Consider the following 16,178-nt stretch of genomic DNA (forward strand, 5'->3'; position numbering starts at 1 on the left):
TGTTACGCTGAGTGAGCGTCTTTGGTTATTTGATCCAATACCATTTTATCTTAATCACTACCATTTGATTATGTTTAGCTATGCTACAGTATATCTTGAGACACGACGACATCAACGCTCACGAAGGATTTGACAGAACGACATCGGTTACTAACTCTATTTATTGCACAATAGAAATGGACATCGGACGGCTTGGATAAACGATACTACAACTAGACAACCTAACTCTAACGTAACACGGACAAGACTAACTTCAAGCTTCTTCCCTGACAACAACGAACTCACACTAAAACGTCACTTTCTTGTGTACAGCGTCACACACTCACTCGTTCAATATACGGCCGCACCATCAATCATGCGCACCCATAGCCCTAGTCAAACATGCATCATAACACTGTCCATTATTTTGTCCTTATCTGACGTCATTCGCTTCAACCGATCAACCAATCAACTCACACATCTAATTTTAGACAATTGAGAAAATCCTTTCACTAACAACCCGAATTACTATAAGTTCTACCTGCAAACTGAACTGCTTTTCCTGGTAAAAAATAAACTGTGTCTTATAATTTAGTAAATTAACAAAATAAAAATAACCTAATAATTTAACCATATAATATATTTTCTCGTAAATTAACAACAAAAAATAATATTTTTAGAAAATTAACAAAGCGTTAAATTAAAAAAAAAACACACTATATATATATATATATATATATATATATATATATATATATATATATATATATATATATATATATATATATATATATATATATATATATATATATATATTTTTTCTAATTTAGAAAAGTATTATATATTCTAGTCAATGAAACAAGTCCTATATTTTTCTACTAAATCAACCATATACTATATATCCTAGTAACTAAAATGTATTATATATTATAAGAAGTTAACCATGTATTGTGTACACTCATAAATTCGCCAAGAATTTCATGCCCTAGAAATTTTTTTAGAATGTCAATAATATTTTTTTTTCATGTATTATAAATCCTTGTAAATTAACCATGTTCTCGGTATTCTAGCAAATTAACCATTAGCTACTGATGCCAGTAAATTAACTATGCTTTATAAATCCTAGTAAATCATTAATGTGTTATAAAGTCGATGAGTATTGATTATGCTTTATATATTCTAGTAAAACTCACCATGCATTAGATATTCTTGTAAATTAACTATGCATAAGATATCCCAGTAAATGAACAATGCTTTATAAATCTTATTAAATCAATAATGTGTTATTAAGTCTAGATCACTAACCATGCATTAGATATTCTAGTAAATTGACCATGCATTACATATTCTAGTAAATTAACTATGCATTAGATATCCTAGCTATATCCCAGTTAATTAACCCTCAGTTTTAACCACCAGTATAGCCGCCATGCGTTGTTCAGTAAATTACCCCATGTATATTCTACTTTCAGAACTTGATTAAAGTTTTTAAAAAACCTAATGGATTATTAAGTTTTTAGTATTCACATCTACTCATGCGGCGACAAACTTTTTATTTTGAAGTGGTTCTGGGCCATTAGAGTAATTTTTGTAGACATTGTTTTTTCTTGTTCAGTATGGAGGAAGTCGGCGTGAGTGGTTGGGGGTGGGGGAGGGGGCATTACATCTAACGAAAGGTGATCATCTCATAAAAAGTGGTCTTTAATTAAAATTTTGTATTTAGCAATCTAAAAAAGCAATAAGTAAAAGCTATCAAGTTTTTTTTTACAATAACACAGCCACTTATGATAATCGGAATACATAATCACGAGCGATTCTATTTTTAGATCGGGACCCCCTCCCCCCCCCCCCCCCCATTTCATCCGAGTTGTGAAAACGCACCACTTTTATCTTTAAACCAAAACATTTTTGTCTCTCCCACCCAGCCGTATCACGCGCCTACATACTTACTGGCATTACGTGTCATTGAACAATAAATATTCCCTTCTAATAAGTCGAGTGAAGCTCCGTTGTATTTTTTTTTTACCCCGACCAGCAGTTGAGCACTCAAAGCTGCGCGATTCTCTGGAACCGAGAACTCAAAGACCTCGCCCATCAGCTCGGTTTGAGAGCGTCAACCCGCCCTCCATCCCCCCTCGGGTTCCTGCCCGCCATCAGATACCGATCCCCCCCCCCCCGACCATACACATCCGGTTTAGACTGGCCTTTAATCGCACTTTCATCAATAATGGACGTGGCCGGTCGGGCGTGAACGTAACAACAGAATTAAAGAATTACTTATGGCCATCGATCGGCACATCAAAGGCTCGCTACTGGCTTTTCACCGCCAGCTCCACGAGACCCCGGCTCCCGGAGTCGGGCGTGAGCTCTCAATTACAGAGTACATTCAGGCAAAACGGCTGCGGCATTTTTTTTTAAAAATCCAAATGTCTCGTCTGCAGTGCTCATTCTCTCTGTCTGTGTTTTATGTTGAAGTCGTAGTCTGCTTCCATTCACAGCTTACATCCTTAAGGATTATATGTTTAAATTTACCTCCATTAGTACGTTACCTCCTTAGTATAGTCTGTCCAAAGCCACTATCCTAGAATATTTTATTTAAACTACCTCCCTTAGTATATTCTGTCCAAACTAACCTCCCTTTGAATATCCTCACTTAAACTTACCTCCCTTAATATATTCTGTTCAAACTTACCTCCCTCAGTAAATTCTGTTTAAATTTACCTCCCTTAGTATATTCTGTCTAAACTAACCTCCATTTGAATATTCCCGCTTAAACTAACCTCCCTTAGTATATTCTGTTTAAACTTACCTCTCTTAATATATTCTGTCCAAACTAATCTCCCTTAGTTTATTTTGCCAAAACTTACCTCCCTTTTTATTATTTAATTTACTTCCCTTTAAAAGTTATCCTAACTTGATCCCTTTACTAATACTATATACTATTATAACATACCGTCTCTCAGTATTGTCATCATTTGATTCCCTTTTTATCATAAGTTACCCCCCCCCCCCCCCCTTTAAAAGTTGTCCTGACTTTATTCCCTTTCATATTCCATCAAAACTTACCTCCCTCAAAAATATTGTCCCAAGTTGCCTCCCTTAAAGTCCTAGCCCCCATTGACAGCATACAAATCCATCTTTTTTTCTCTCCCCCCTGTACATTTCCACATTTCCTGGCTAAACTTTATTCCCTCGCGTTCATACGCTGCAGATAAAAGTTAACTTAGAGGATGAGAGTAACCCCCCTTGAAAAGCCAGCTACAAAGGAGAATTTGTGAGCTCCGCTTGGCCTACCAGAGGAGGCCCGGGCTCTTAGATAGCCATCAGCGCTTGCTGACTGGGCTACTGGGTGCACGGAGGTGCTGTAAAACTTGGGGGGAGGGGGGAGGATGGACACGGTGTGCCGATGAAATGAGTTGATACTAGATGGGTGGGTGACTCGATTAAAGTCCGACGCGATCCAAACACATTAGGAAATAGCTTTGCGAATTAGTTGCGCTGATGAGAGACCATCGCGCTGGGGATCTGCGCGGGGGTGATGCGTATCAGGACGATAACTCTCTTATGGGGGGAAGAGGGGGGAGCACCCCGGGTCCCGTGTTTGATCGAGATGTGCCGATAGGTTGCATAGAACCGGCTGGAGTGACGCCCGGCCCGTACCGTTGCCGGGGCGGTTGCTAGGGATTCGGATGTCTTGTTTGTTTTTGTGATGGAAAATACTTGTAAAGCCGTTATGGCGGTCTTTGGAATGGCGCCCGCCTCCCGACTCATTGCGGGAATTATTCACACTAATTGTTTATGATTTAGCTAAGCGTTTCTCCCCCCTCCCCTCAGCGTTACACGATACGACAACACGGGTATAATAACGGATAGAAATCTCGTATCTACCTATTTATCTCTGGACAGGCTTTTTTTATTGAATTGATATTCATTCGCGGCGCTTGTGTTTCTTTTCATTATTTGCCCCTCCTAATTGTCTCCCATTGTTGTGGGGTAATGTCCCCTGGCAAAACTGGCCTTTATTTGTTTGATTCTCTCCCTGTGTTTAGACTGTACAAAGGAGAATGTGAAAAATACGACTTGTCCTTGCATCCTAGTTTTTATTTCACCCACAATAGAGATAAAGCCTCGTACGTCCAATCCTCTAGCACAAATTTTAAAAAAAAAACGCGATAAAAAAAACCGGAACGAAACAAAACGGTACATCGCAGTGGAGATTAAATAATACAAATGATAAAATGTGAATATAAAAATTAGCTGTTAAAAATGTAAAACTAAAAACGTAACTTAATGAACAAATAAAGATTTTAGATTAATAAATAATAAACAACAAAATAAAATGTGAATATAAAAAAAGTCTAAAAAATAATATTTAAAACTAAAAATTTAATTGAATGTACAAAAAAAGGATTTTACCTTAAATGATAAAAAAATTATAAAATGTTAATATAAAATAACCTATGAAAACAAATGTTTCAAACTAAACATGTAATAGAATAAATAAACGAATATTTGAGATAGAATAATAAAAATGTTAAAACATTTAAATAAACTAAACATAAGATAATTTAAAACTAAAAATTGAACTGAATGAAAAAAAAAGTAGTTAGTTCTTGGTTGGACAAAGACTATGAAAGCAAATCCAAAAAGAAAAGCAGACTGAAATCGAAATCAATAAGCATAACAAGTTGGCACGCATACTTTAATTGTGTTGGAGAGGATCCCTTCCAACACTAAAATTAAGAAAGAAGAAGAAGACTAAGCAGTCGATAATAAATGACGCCAAGTTATCTTATCTTGTACATAACACAATGCAAGGCCTAATTCTATTCTCACGCAAAAGATGTCACAAAGGTCTTTTACCCTTCCCACTATGTAATTTTAACAAAAATTAACACGTCTGTCAATATTTTTGCTTTGTTTTTAAATATAATAATGACAGGGAACCCCTCCTACCACCAATTACATATAAATCAGTACGACCCTCTACTATATGGTTACACCTTGATTTATAAAAGACCCCCCCCCCCACCCTTCCCCCCCCCCCCCACCCCACACACACGCACGCAACGCACACACATTGTCAACTTTTATATGCACTTGTAGATTCAAGAATATTTCCTACAAATATCCTTCAAGACAGTCCATAAATATCTTACAAGACAATCAACAAATATCCTTCAAGACAGTCCATAAATATCTTACAAGACAATCAACAAATATCCTTCAAGATAGTCCATAAATATCTTACAAGACAATCAACAAATTTCCTTCAAGACAGTCCATAGATATCTTACAAGACATTCAACAAATATTCTTCAAGTTCAAGACAGTCCATAAATATCTTACAAGAAAATCAAATAATATAATTCAAAACAGTCCATAAGTATCATACAAGATAGTCCACAAATATCCTGCAAGATAGTCCATAAATATCTTACAAGACAATCAACAAATATCATTCAAGACAGTCCATAAATATCTTACAAGATAGTCCACAAATATCCAACAAAAAAGTCCACGAATATCATGCTACTGTTTCCTTTTGCAGCATGCATTTTTGTTGTTGCCCCTCCCCCCTCATGTGTATATATAATTTCTAGACACAATCAATTTAATAAATAATGCGTATAGTCTTGGGTGTAAAAAAAAAATCACCAGCCAATTTTTATTTAACGTTTAATCCCGTAACAGTTGAATCACAAATCCGCATTCAACTGTAAAGCTTAACTTACTAGCATTCAAGAAAAAGAAATACAATATTTTCTTAACCCAATATACCAATCTCTTTTTGAAGGATCGTGTAGGCCCTACTTTGATCTTTACTGGACAAAACTTAGGCAAGTGTCCATTCGGGCATTTGTCGCTTTCGGGCAAGTGTCTATTCGGGCATTTGTCGCATTTGGGCAAGTGTCCATTCGGGCATTTGTCGCATTCGGGCAAGTGTCCATTCGTGCATTTGTCACATACGGGCAAGTGTCTTTCGGGAAAACGTCCGGCTCCCCATTACATTATTTAAGACATTACTTTATGATATACGACTTTATATAAAACATGGCTTAGTGATACAAGGCTTTATGTAATACAGTGATACTTGAATGTATGTGTCATTCATGTATCATTTAAGTAACAGTTATTTAGCTTACCCTAAAATGATTTTTCTGTCCTATATATCATGACTTGATACATAACCTCCACCTTGACCTGGCCCATGACCTTGACCCGATTCATGACCTTAGTCTGACTAGTGACCCTCTAGATCGACCTTAACTATGACTTGACCGTGTCCACTACCTCGACTTACTTCATTCCCTGGATCTGACCTTGGTCTCACACATGCCCTTGACCTAACCTCTGACCTTCTCTGCCCTCAGGTATGGTTCAAGAACAGACGGGCCAAATGGCGGAAACAAAAGCGGGAGCAGGAAGCCGCCGACAAGCGCGTACATGATGGGGGCGCCGGCAGCCAGGACAGATCGGGCGTCCGCAGCCCAACCTCGGGGTGCCGCAGCCCCACCTCGGGGTGCCGCAGCCCCACCTCGGGGTGCCGCAGCCCAACCTCGGGGTGCCGCAGCCCAACCTCGGGAGACGAGGTCGAGGACTCCATCTGTGTGGACGACAAGGACGACGTGGGGGAGGCCGGGTTCTCGCCCGACTCGAGCACGGAGACACACCAGAGGGCGGGGCAGCTCCAGGGGGTGGACATGAGGAAAATACCCGACACCCTGGGGGACGCCCCCGCCCTCAGAGCCCAGGCGGGGCGCGATGAATTCTCAGACGAGGAGCTTTCTCCGTGAAGCTAACGTCACGAAAACTGAAATTTTACCGCACGGGAAAACGTTTTGCTTCAAAATAATTAAAAATAAAAATTCACGAATCCTCTCAAAGAAAGCTGACACCCCTCGCTAAAACAATACAAATGTACTGTCGCCCAGCAACCAGATTCAGGGCAAACGTCAGAGGTCATCCAAGCTACGCCAGATTTAGCAGAAGACTCTTCCGGAAGTGCATCAGTGTTACCAAGCAACGGATATAAACTGAGCTGTAAAGTTGAGCACTGGATACATTTCATGTGTAATACGTTTTCTTTAAAGTTCTTGTCATATGTAATTACAAATAATTTGACGTATTAATATTTCTCGTAACCTGCTTCAATGGAATTTCTATGAAGGCTTTATTCGTCCATTTTTAGCAGTTTTTATCATAACCCCGAGAGGGTTAATTAAATTTTTTCCATGATATTTTACGTATGTGCAACCGGCTGTAAGCCGCCATCTTATAAAAAACAATCAATTATCATGTAATAATTAATTTAAAATGGTGATGTAAACCTTACGTTATAAGATCTATCAAAATATCGGGCATCGAATAAAAGTTTGATCAGCCTATGTGTTGATGTATTCTCCATTTTTATGGAATTTTTGGCCGGTAAAGCCGCTATTTTTATTGAGTTTAGGCTAATATAATCGTCAATTTGATTGAGTTTTGTCTGATATAGCCGCCATTTTGATGGTATTTTGGCTGATATAGCCGCCATTTTGATGGTATTTTAGGCTGATATAGCCGCCATTTTGATGGTATTTTGGCTGATATAGCCGCCATTTTGATGGTATTTTAGGCTGATATAGCCGCCATTTTGATGGTATTTTGGCTGATATAGCCGCCATTTTGATGGTATTTTAGGCTGATATAGCCGCCATTTTGATGGTATTTTAGGCTGATATAGCCGCCATTTTGATGGTATTTTAGGCTGATATAGCCGCCATTTTGATGGTATTTTAGGCTGATATAGCCGCCATTTTGATGGTATTTTAGGCTGATATAGCCGCCATTTTGATGGTATTTTAGGCTGATATAGCCGCCATTTTGATGGTATTTTAGGCTGATATAGCCGCCATTTTGATGGTATTTTAGGCTGATATAGCCGCCATTTTGATGGTATTTTAGGCTGATATAGCCGCCATTTTGATGGTATTTTAGGCTAACGCACATTGTCGCTTAAAGTCCCCTTCGGGACAAGACAAGACCAATTTAAAATGTCCTCTTAAGGACACAACTACACAACGTAAAATGTCCTCTTAAGGACACAACTACACAACGTAAAATGTCCTCTTAAAGGCACAACTAGACAACGTAAAACGTCCTCTTAAGGACACAACTAGACAACGTAAAATGTACTCTTAAGGACACAACAGACAACGTAAAATGTCCTCTTAAGGACACAACTAGACAACGTAAAATGTCCTCTTAAGGACACAACTAGACAACGTAAAATATCCTTTTAATGATACGACTAGACAACGTAAAATGTCCTCTTAAGGACACAACTAAACAACGTAAAATGTCCTCTTAAGGACACAACTAGACAACGTAAAATGTCCTCTTAAGGACACAACTAAACAACGTAAAATGTCCTCTTAAGGACACAACTAGACAACGTAAAACGTCCTCTTAAGGACACAACTAAACAACGTAAAATGTCCTCTTAAGGACACAACTAGACAACGTAAAATGTCCTCTTAAGGATACAACTAGACAACGTAAAATGTCCCCTTCAGGACATGACAAGACCAACGTAAAACGTCCTCTTAAGGACACAACTAGACAACGTAAAACGTCTCACTGAGAACAGTCATCGATTGAGCCGCGTAAAACGATCCCGTCGTAATGTGCCGTTGTAAGACGATACGGCTTTCAAGTGACGTTGTTAACCTTCGTCGCTGTTGAGAGGTGTCGTTGTAAAGTAAGTCATCAACCTGGTGCGGCGTTAAACCGTGAAGCTGTATAAGTAGCGTCGTTATAGAAACGTTGTTCAAGTCAAACATGACCAAAGTCCAAAAACACGTTTGAAACATGGACAGCTAATTAACAAATTTCTTACATTCTGTTAAAACTATTGTTCTAATTTCTAAACTCTGTGTGTAATAAAACAACAAATTTATGCTCTTAAAATTGTTATCGAATATATATATATATAATATATATATATATATATATATATATATATATATATACACCTGTAAGTTAAAACTATTGGAGTGCATGCCATTGTGTGTATATGTGATCGTCCGGCTAGTCTTTGGTTTATGCAAGAAACATTTCTCTTTAATAGAAGAGTTTTATGTATGTACCATGCCAATGTTTTCTTTAATAAATACATTTTCTGTCATTCTATGTCAAAGTTCTTCCATTTTTTGCCTGCTAATGTTTCGTCCGTTAATTCTATATATCTCGTCTGTTAGTTATGCTGATATCTAGTCTATTAGTTCTGTAAATATGTCGTCTGCCAGTTCTGTAAATCTGTCGTCTGCTAGCTCTGTAAATCTGTCGTCTGCTAGCTCTGTAAATCTGTCGTGTTTGTAAATCTGTCGTGTTTGTAAATCTGTCGTCTGCTAGCTCTGTAAATCTGTCGTGTTTGTAAATCTGTCGTCTGCTAGTTCTGTAAATCTGTCGTCTGCTATCCCTGTAAATCTGTCGTCTGCTAGCTCTGTAAATCTTTCGTCTGCTAGCTCTGTAAATCTGTCGTCTGCTATCCCTGTAAATCTGTCGTCTGCTAGTTCTGTAAATCTGTCGTCTGCTATCCCTGTAAATCTGTCGTCTGCTAGTTCTGTAAATATGTCGTCTGCTATCCCTGTAAATTTGTCGTCTGCTAGCTCTGTAAATCTTTCGTCTGCTAGCTCTGTAAATCTGTCGTCTGGTAGTTTTGTAAATCTGTCGTCTGGTAGCTCTGTAAATCTGTCGTCTGCTAGCTCTGTAAATCTGTCGTCTGCTAGCTCTGTAAATCTGTCGTCTGCTAGCTCTGTAAATCTGTCGTCTGCTAGCTCTGTAAATCTGTCGTCTGCTAGCTCTGTAAATCTGTCGTCTGCTAGCTCTGTAAATCTGTCGTCTGCTAGCTCTGTAAATCTGTCGTCTGCTAGCTCTGTAAATCTGTCGTCTGCTAGCTCTGTAAATCTGTCGTCTGCTAGTTCTGTAAATCTGTCGTCTGCTAGCCCAAGATCCCCACGACCCGGGCTCAGCAGATGTCAGGCAGATTGTAGATTACGTTGTCACAGGGGGGCGATAAAGTTTTCATCTAGCACCCTCTCACATTTCTCCACCGCCCCCTCCCCACCATACAACTGTAAAAAAAAACGTTCGTCACGACAAATAGAATATCCCATTTCATTGGAGCCAATTCAAACCATCCACGTCAGCTGAGTCAAAATGATGACGTCATTAAAAAATAGGATCATCTAAAAAGGAACAAAAGTAATTAAAGTTTACGCTAAATTAAACCAAAACAAAACTACATCAATATTCTTTTTGTTTTATATTATTAAAAAAAAAGAAATATATTTTTTTGTATACTTTAATCAATCATCATAGGAAAACGAAAAAGGACAATTTAAAGATAATTAAAAAAACATTTTTTTTTGGGGGGGGGGGGGGGGGAAGTAGGCAGTATTTTAGTTTCTATTAAATTTATTAAATTTATTACGTATTGGAAAAGAAAGCAACACTGTATCCGTTTAAACTTGCGCGTAAGGGGTCATCCATAAATGATGTCAAGCTTTTTTTGGACGATTTTTACCTCCCCCCCCCCCTCCGTCAAACGTCGTCAAAAAAGCCAGACCCCCCCCCCCCTAAAATAACTTCACATCTCGGCTTACAACCCCCTCAAAATTGCAGTTGAATTTTTCTTAAAACATTGATATTTTTCCAAAATCTTGTGATAACTCTGTCAACATAAAGTATTTTGATCAATTCCTATTACAGTTTATTAAAACCGTTTTCTAAAACGCAAAATAACGGCTAAAACTCGTTTTCTAACATTGCTTTTTTTATAATGCAAAAGTGTGACATCACACCATCTGAACCCCTCCCCCCCAACTCCCATCCCCCTCATTACACACCGTCACAAATACACGGACCCCCCCCCCCCCTCCCTGTACGAGTGCGATGTCCTTAAATTTACGACACCTAATGGATGAAAATCGACGTCTAAAATACATTTTAAGGAAATGCAGTTTTAAACGATTTAATTTCAATATTGAATTATATTGTTGTCCAGCTAAAAGAATCGGAAAAATAAATGATCATCCCACTTTTTAGTTTTATCGATTAAGTGGTGCTAATATTCTGATTAAGAGTTCTAGTTCTTCCGGAAGCCAAAATTGGTAATTGGAAGCTTCACAAGTTATCATTCTTGCCCTGACTAAATTGGAAAACGTTTACAATCGGTTAAATTCTTTAAAGTCCTCGGATTGTCTTGAATAAAGCAGGATTTAGATTGATGGAGGGTTCTTTCACAGACACGTGTACTAGTTTTAGTTTTGTTTCGTAGATAAAGGTCACGCTTTTAATTTTTTTAAGAAAAAGGTCTGAAAGAAATACTAAACACTGTTTAGAATTTTTGAAACGGAGGCTGGAAAGAAAAAAAAATATTGTTTTTAATTACGGAAGATACACTTACAAACTATTTTCTTGTGTTTTTTAATTACATTAAAAACTGATAAAAACTTGAATTACTTATTTCTTCCTTTATTTAATTCTTATATAAATAAGCTTTCTTTAGAAAAAAAAAAACAACCGAAAACTCACATAAATGACTTAACAAATAAAGTCCTGTAAAAAGTTTAAATAATTTTTTTTTTTAATTTAAGAGTAAGGAATAGCATAATCTGTCGCCGGTAAAAAACAAAACCCAGTATTCAAATTTCCAAGAAAAATGTTAATGCTGCTAAAATCATAACTATCAGTAGATTACATCTAGAACTGGAGAAGATTACATTTTTTTTTTAAATCTTAAGTATGAATACAAAAACCCATTAAAGTAAGCCTCATCTTTCTAGCAGGAACATGCTGAAAGCCTTGGCAGACTGCTTGGGGAGGGGGGGGGGGAGAGAGAGAACAAAAAATACGAATTCATTACCAAAAGAAAATAATGCAGACGGGGACAACTAAATGGAACAAAAAAAAATGCTAACATTGGTGCAAAAGAACCCAACTACCATAGACTTCCCTAACCCCTACTGGGGTGTAAAATGTCAAGTACTAGATTAACATTCTAAAAAGGGGCGCGCGCACACACCCACACACACACACACACAAACACAAAAACACACACTAGTCCAAGTTTAGTGACGTCCGTCTACTAAATACACACACACACACTCACAAACACACACAAACACACACACACACACACACACACATATATATATATATATATATATATATATATATATATATATATATATATATATATATATATATATATATATATATATATATATATATATGTGTGTGTGTGTGTGTGTGTGTGTGTGTGTGTGTTTGTGAGTGTGTGTTTGTGAGTGTGTGTGTGTGTGTGTGTTTGTGTGTATGTATTAAAATATGTACCTCTGCACATCCATAGCCTAGACATAGCATCTGGAGTGTCACACTGGACCCTGGTCAAGCTCGCTGGACCCCGCAGACTACCACCTGGAAACCCCACTCTCCCACCCGTCAGGCGATGAGCCGCTGATCGCCTAAGCAAATCTCCCCGCGATCCTATCGCCTTCAAACCCAGCCGAGCAAAACCCAGCTCTCCCGAGGGCTGACTCACCTGGTCTGTTCCCAGGACTACCCGTCCAGCACCGGCACAGCCTGCCGTTTCCCAACGGAGGGCGTCAAAGCAAAAACACCGATAGGATCAGTGTGCCGCAAGATTAGCCTTGGATTATTGATGCCATTAAAGGTTTTTTTTTCTCTCCCCTTATTTCAGACGCGTTAGGAATATGTTCAATCTATGGAAGAATAAATTCCTCACACCGGTTATGTCCAAAAATTAATTCAATGCAAATGGATTTTTTGAAAAGTGTAAAAATATTTACTGTACCGTCTACTGCAATAGGAGATTAAAGGTGCGCAGACACAACAGTAACGTAGACTCGTACACGTATCAGTTGTGTAGGCTAGTTGCTTATATGGTAAGTAAATCAGTGGGACGTCTACTTGAGCGTATCACACCTAGTGCTACTACACCTGGGCTAGTATATGCTGGAGTTAGTGGACGTCACTAAACTTGGGCTAGTATATGCTGGAGTTAGTGGACGTCACTAAACTTGGGCTAGTATATGTCGGATTTAGTAGACGGACGTCACTAAACTTGGGCTAGTATATGTCGGATTTAGTAGACGGACGTCACTAAACTTGGGCTAGTATATGCCGGATTTAGTAGACGTAACTAAACTTAGGCTAGTATATGCCGGATTTAGTGGACGGACGTCACTAAACTTGGGGTAGTATATGTCGGATTTATACGGACGTCACTAAACTTGGGCTAGTATATACCGGATTTAGTAGACGGACGTCACTAAACTTGGGCTAGCATATGTCGGATTTAGTAGACGGACGTCACTAAACTTGGGCTAGTATATGCCGGATTTATACGGACGTCACTAAACTTGGGCTAGTATATGCCGGATTTAGTAGACGGACGTCACTAAACTTGGGCTAGTATATGCCGGATTTAGTAGACGGACGTCACTAAACTTGGGCTAGTATATGCCGGATTTAGACGGACGTCACTAAACTTGGGCTAGTATATGCCGGATTTAGACGGACGTCACTAAACTTGGGCTAGTATATGCCGGATTTATACGGACGTCACTAAACTTGGGCTAGTATATGCCGGATTTAGTAGACGGACGTCACTAAACTTGGGCTAGTATATGCCGGATTTAGTAGACGGACGTCACTAAACTTGGGCTAGTATATGCCGGATTTATACGGACGTCACTAAACTTGGGCTAGTATATGCCGGATTTAGTGGACGTCACTAAACTTGCCGGGGGGGGGGGGGAGACTTTGTCAAATCCATGGGGAACTTTAAAACAAGTAGAAGAACATTGAAAATGTAAAATTATATACATTGGAGCAAAATTAAAAAAAAAATCAATGTACAAATATATACTTTAACCTTCACCAGGTAATTTTAAGTGCTTCCCCCACCCCTCAAATTTTTTACGCCCCCCCCCCTCCCGCCCCTTCAGGAGAAAAAGTCGGACGCCCGACAATAAAATTCCCGAAAATGTAATCAGCACACTACATATTAGACCGTCACCATCTTGGCTCTCAAGTAAATGTAAGTCTTAAGACAAGCGCCAACGCGTGCCACATTAGCTGAGAGAGGGGACGGTGATGAATATACCGTCAGAGTTAAATGTGCGGAAAGAGCTTAAATACCACAGGAGCTTAAAGAACATCAAGAATGAAACGGTTACGGGAATAATATTTTTCATAGAAACTTTATGCAACTGAGGTAATTTGTAAGCTGATACTTGACAGCTGGAAAGATCTGTAAACAAGATGGAACTCTAATGAACTGGAAGTGCTTGAATTATGGATAGAGCTTAATGTTTGCTGCGCTTAATTGCCTGAAGCTGATAAATGCACACACACACGCGCATACGTATATATATATATATATATATATATATATATATATATATATATATATATATATATATATATATATATATATATATATATATATATATATATATATATATACATATATTATACACATGATTTTCTTCTTCTTACGGTCATCTTTTTACCCTTATAATTGTATGCATATATAGTTTAAAATCATCATCGCTCAGTGGTACAGTAGACTAACGCCCCACCACCCAACTTTCATGGTACAGTAGTCTAACGCCCCACATTGTACAGTAGTCTAACGCCCCACATGGTACAGTAGACTAACGCCCCACCACCCAACTTTCATGGTACAGTAGTCTAACGCCCCACATGGTACAGTAGTCTAACGCCCCACATGGTACAGTAGTCTAACGCCCCCCATGGTACAGTAGTCTAACGCTTCACATGGTACATTAGTCTAACGCCCCACATGGTACAGTGTAGTCTAACGCCCCACATGGTACAGTAGTCTAACGCCCCACCATCCAACTTTCATCTTTGCTCAGCACTTTGAACCCTCCCCATCACGTGACCAGTTTCCTGGTCTTTATCTTTGCACGAACGATTTAAAATTTCACTTTCACCTGTTGTGGCTTCCTTGGCCATCATTTTATTTTAATTTATGATATAGTGTTGCTAGCCCTAAGCTAGCCCATCTTTAAACTTGCATTGGATGGAAAGTAGTTTCTGAGTTCATAATAATACCCAAAAAAATAATGCTGGTAGAAAAGTTGGTAGAATCATTTACCTATCAGAACCCCTTCCCCTCCCCCACCCCCGGTCTGCCCCTATCGGATAGTTACCTACAGTGACTCTTCCCGCCCTGGGCACTGTCCAAATGTCACATCATACGGTACATGAGATACCATAGAGCTCTCGCTTTAGATGGTATCGGATAAGTCGTGATTGGAATTGACAGGGATTATTAAAGAGCTGAGCTAAATTGTCAAGCCCACTTGTCAGCTCCTACAATACCTGGCCCGCTTCCCGAGCCGCATCAGGAGCCATGTCTGTGGGATCCCTGTCAGCTAGACGTTGGCTCTTTGTGGCCCTCAAATCGTCCTATCTGTTTGTGTTCGGCAGCTCTCAAGGGAGAGAATACAAGGTTTGAAAAAGGGGAGACAATCACCAGTCGCGGTCAAACAAAGGCGGTGTGAACTGTGTTCAAACTGTTTTCCTGGTTTTGTTAAAAGACAAAACTCTGGTTATCCGGAACGACATCCCCCCATTTCCTACTTATAACTCTGACTGACATACACCACCTCCTATTTATAACCCTACGGAGACACACCACCTCCTATTTATAACCCTACGGAGACACACCACCTCCTATTTATAACCCTAATCGACATACACCATTTCCTATTTATCCTATTTATAACCCAGACCAACACCAACCATCGCCTATTTAAACCATCTATTTTATAACCCGCGCCGACACACACCACCTCTCATTTAAAACCCAGACCGAAATTCCAGTCCTGTGTTCAACCGACACATTTCGTCTTATATCTATATTCCTGACCGACCCCCTCCTTTATAATCCTGACTGATACGACACCAACCGTCTTCTATTAATATTCCATCTTACAATACAGCCCCCTCAAACACCCCAAACGTTACTTCCTGTTCTATTTATAATTCTGACACAGAGGCTATCAACTTAGTACAACTAGCACAACAGTGGCGTCGCTAGTTCGGGTGTCACCGATGCGGCACCTAATGGTGTTCCCCCCCCCCCAATCCATGAA

General features: G+C 39.0%; 1 protein-coding gene across 2 annotated transcripts in view; it reads left to right on the forward strand.

Annotated features, from left to right (window-relative positions):
* The window catches only part of LOC131943056 (retinal homeobox protein Rx3-like), a 36,796-nt gene extending 29,251 nt beyond the window's left edge, over positions 1 to 7,545 (forward strand). Inside the window, exons 3-4 of one of the 2 annotated variants that reach the window (XM_059303068.1) lie at positions 6,354 to 6,496; positions 6,560 to 7,545. In XM_059303068.1, the coding sequence (XP_059159051.1) occupies positions 6,354 to 6,496; positions 6,560 to 6,776 (360 nt within the window). In that variant the 3' untranslated portion in view covers positions 6,777 to 7,545. Of the gene's footprint in view, positions 1 to 6,353 lie in introns of both variants that reach the window. The other variant, XM_059303067.1, reaches the window with a different exon arrangement.
* The last annotated feature ends 8,633 nt before the right edge of the window (positions 7,546 to 16,178 follow it).

This window comes from Physella acuta, unplaced genomic scaffold (genome assembly GCF_028476545.2).
Source record: "Physella acuta isolate Inbredline_101_S28 unplaced genomic scaffold, ASM2847654v3 ptg000439l, whole genome shotgun sequence".
NCBI classification, from domain to species: Eukaryota; Metazoa; Mollusca; class Gastropoda; family Physidae; genus Physella; species Physella acuta.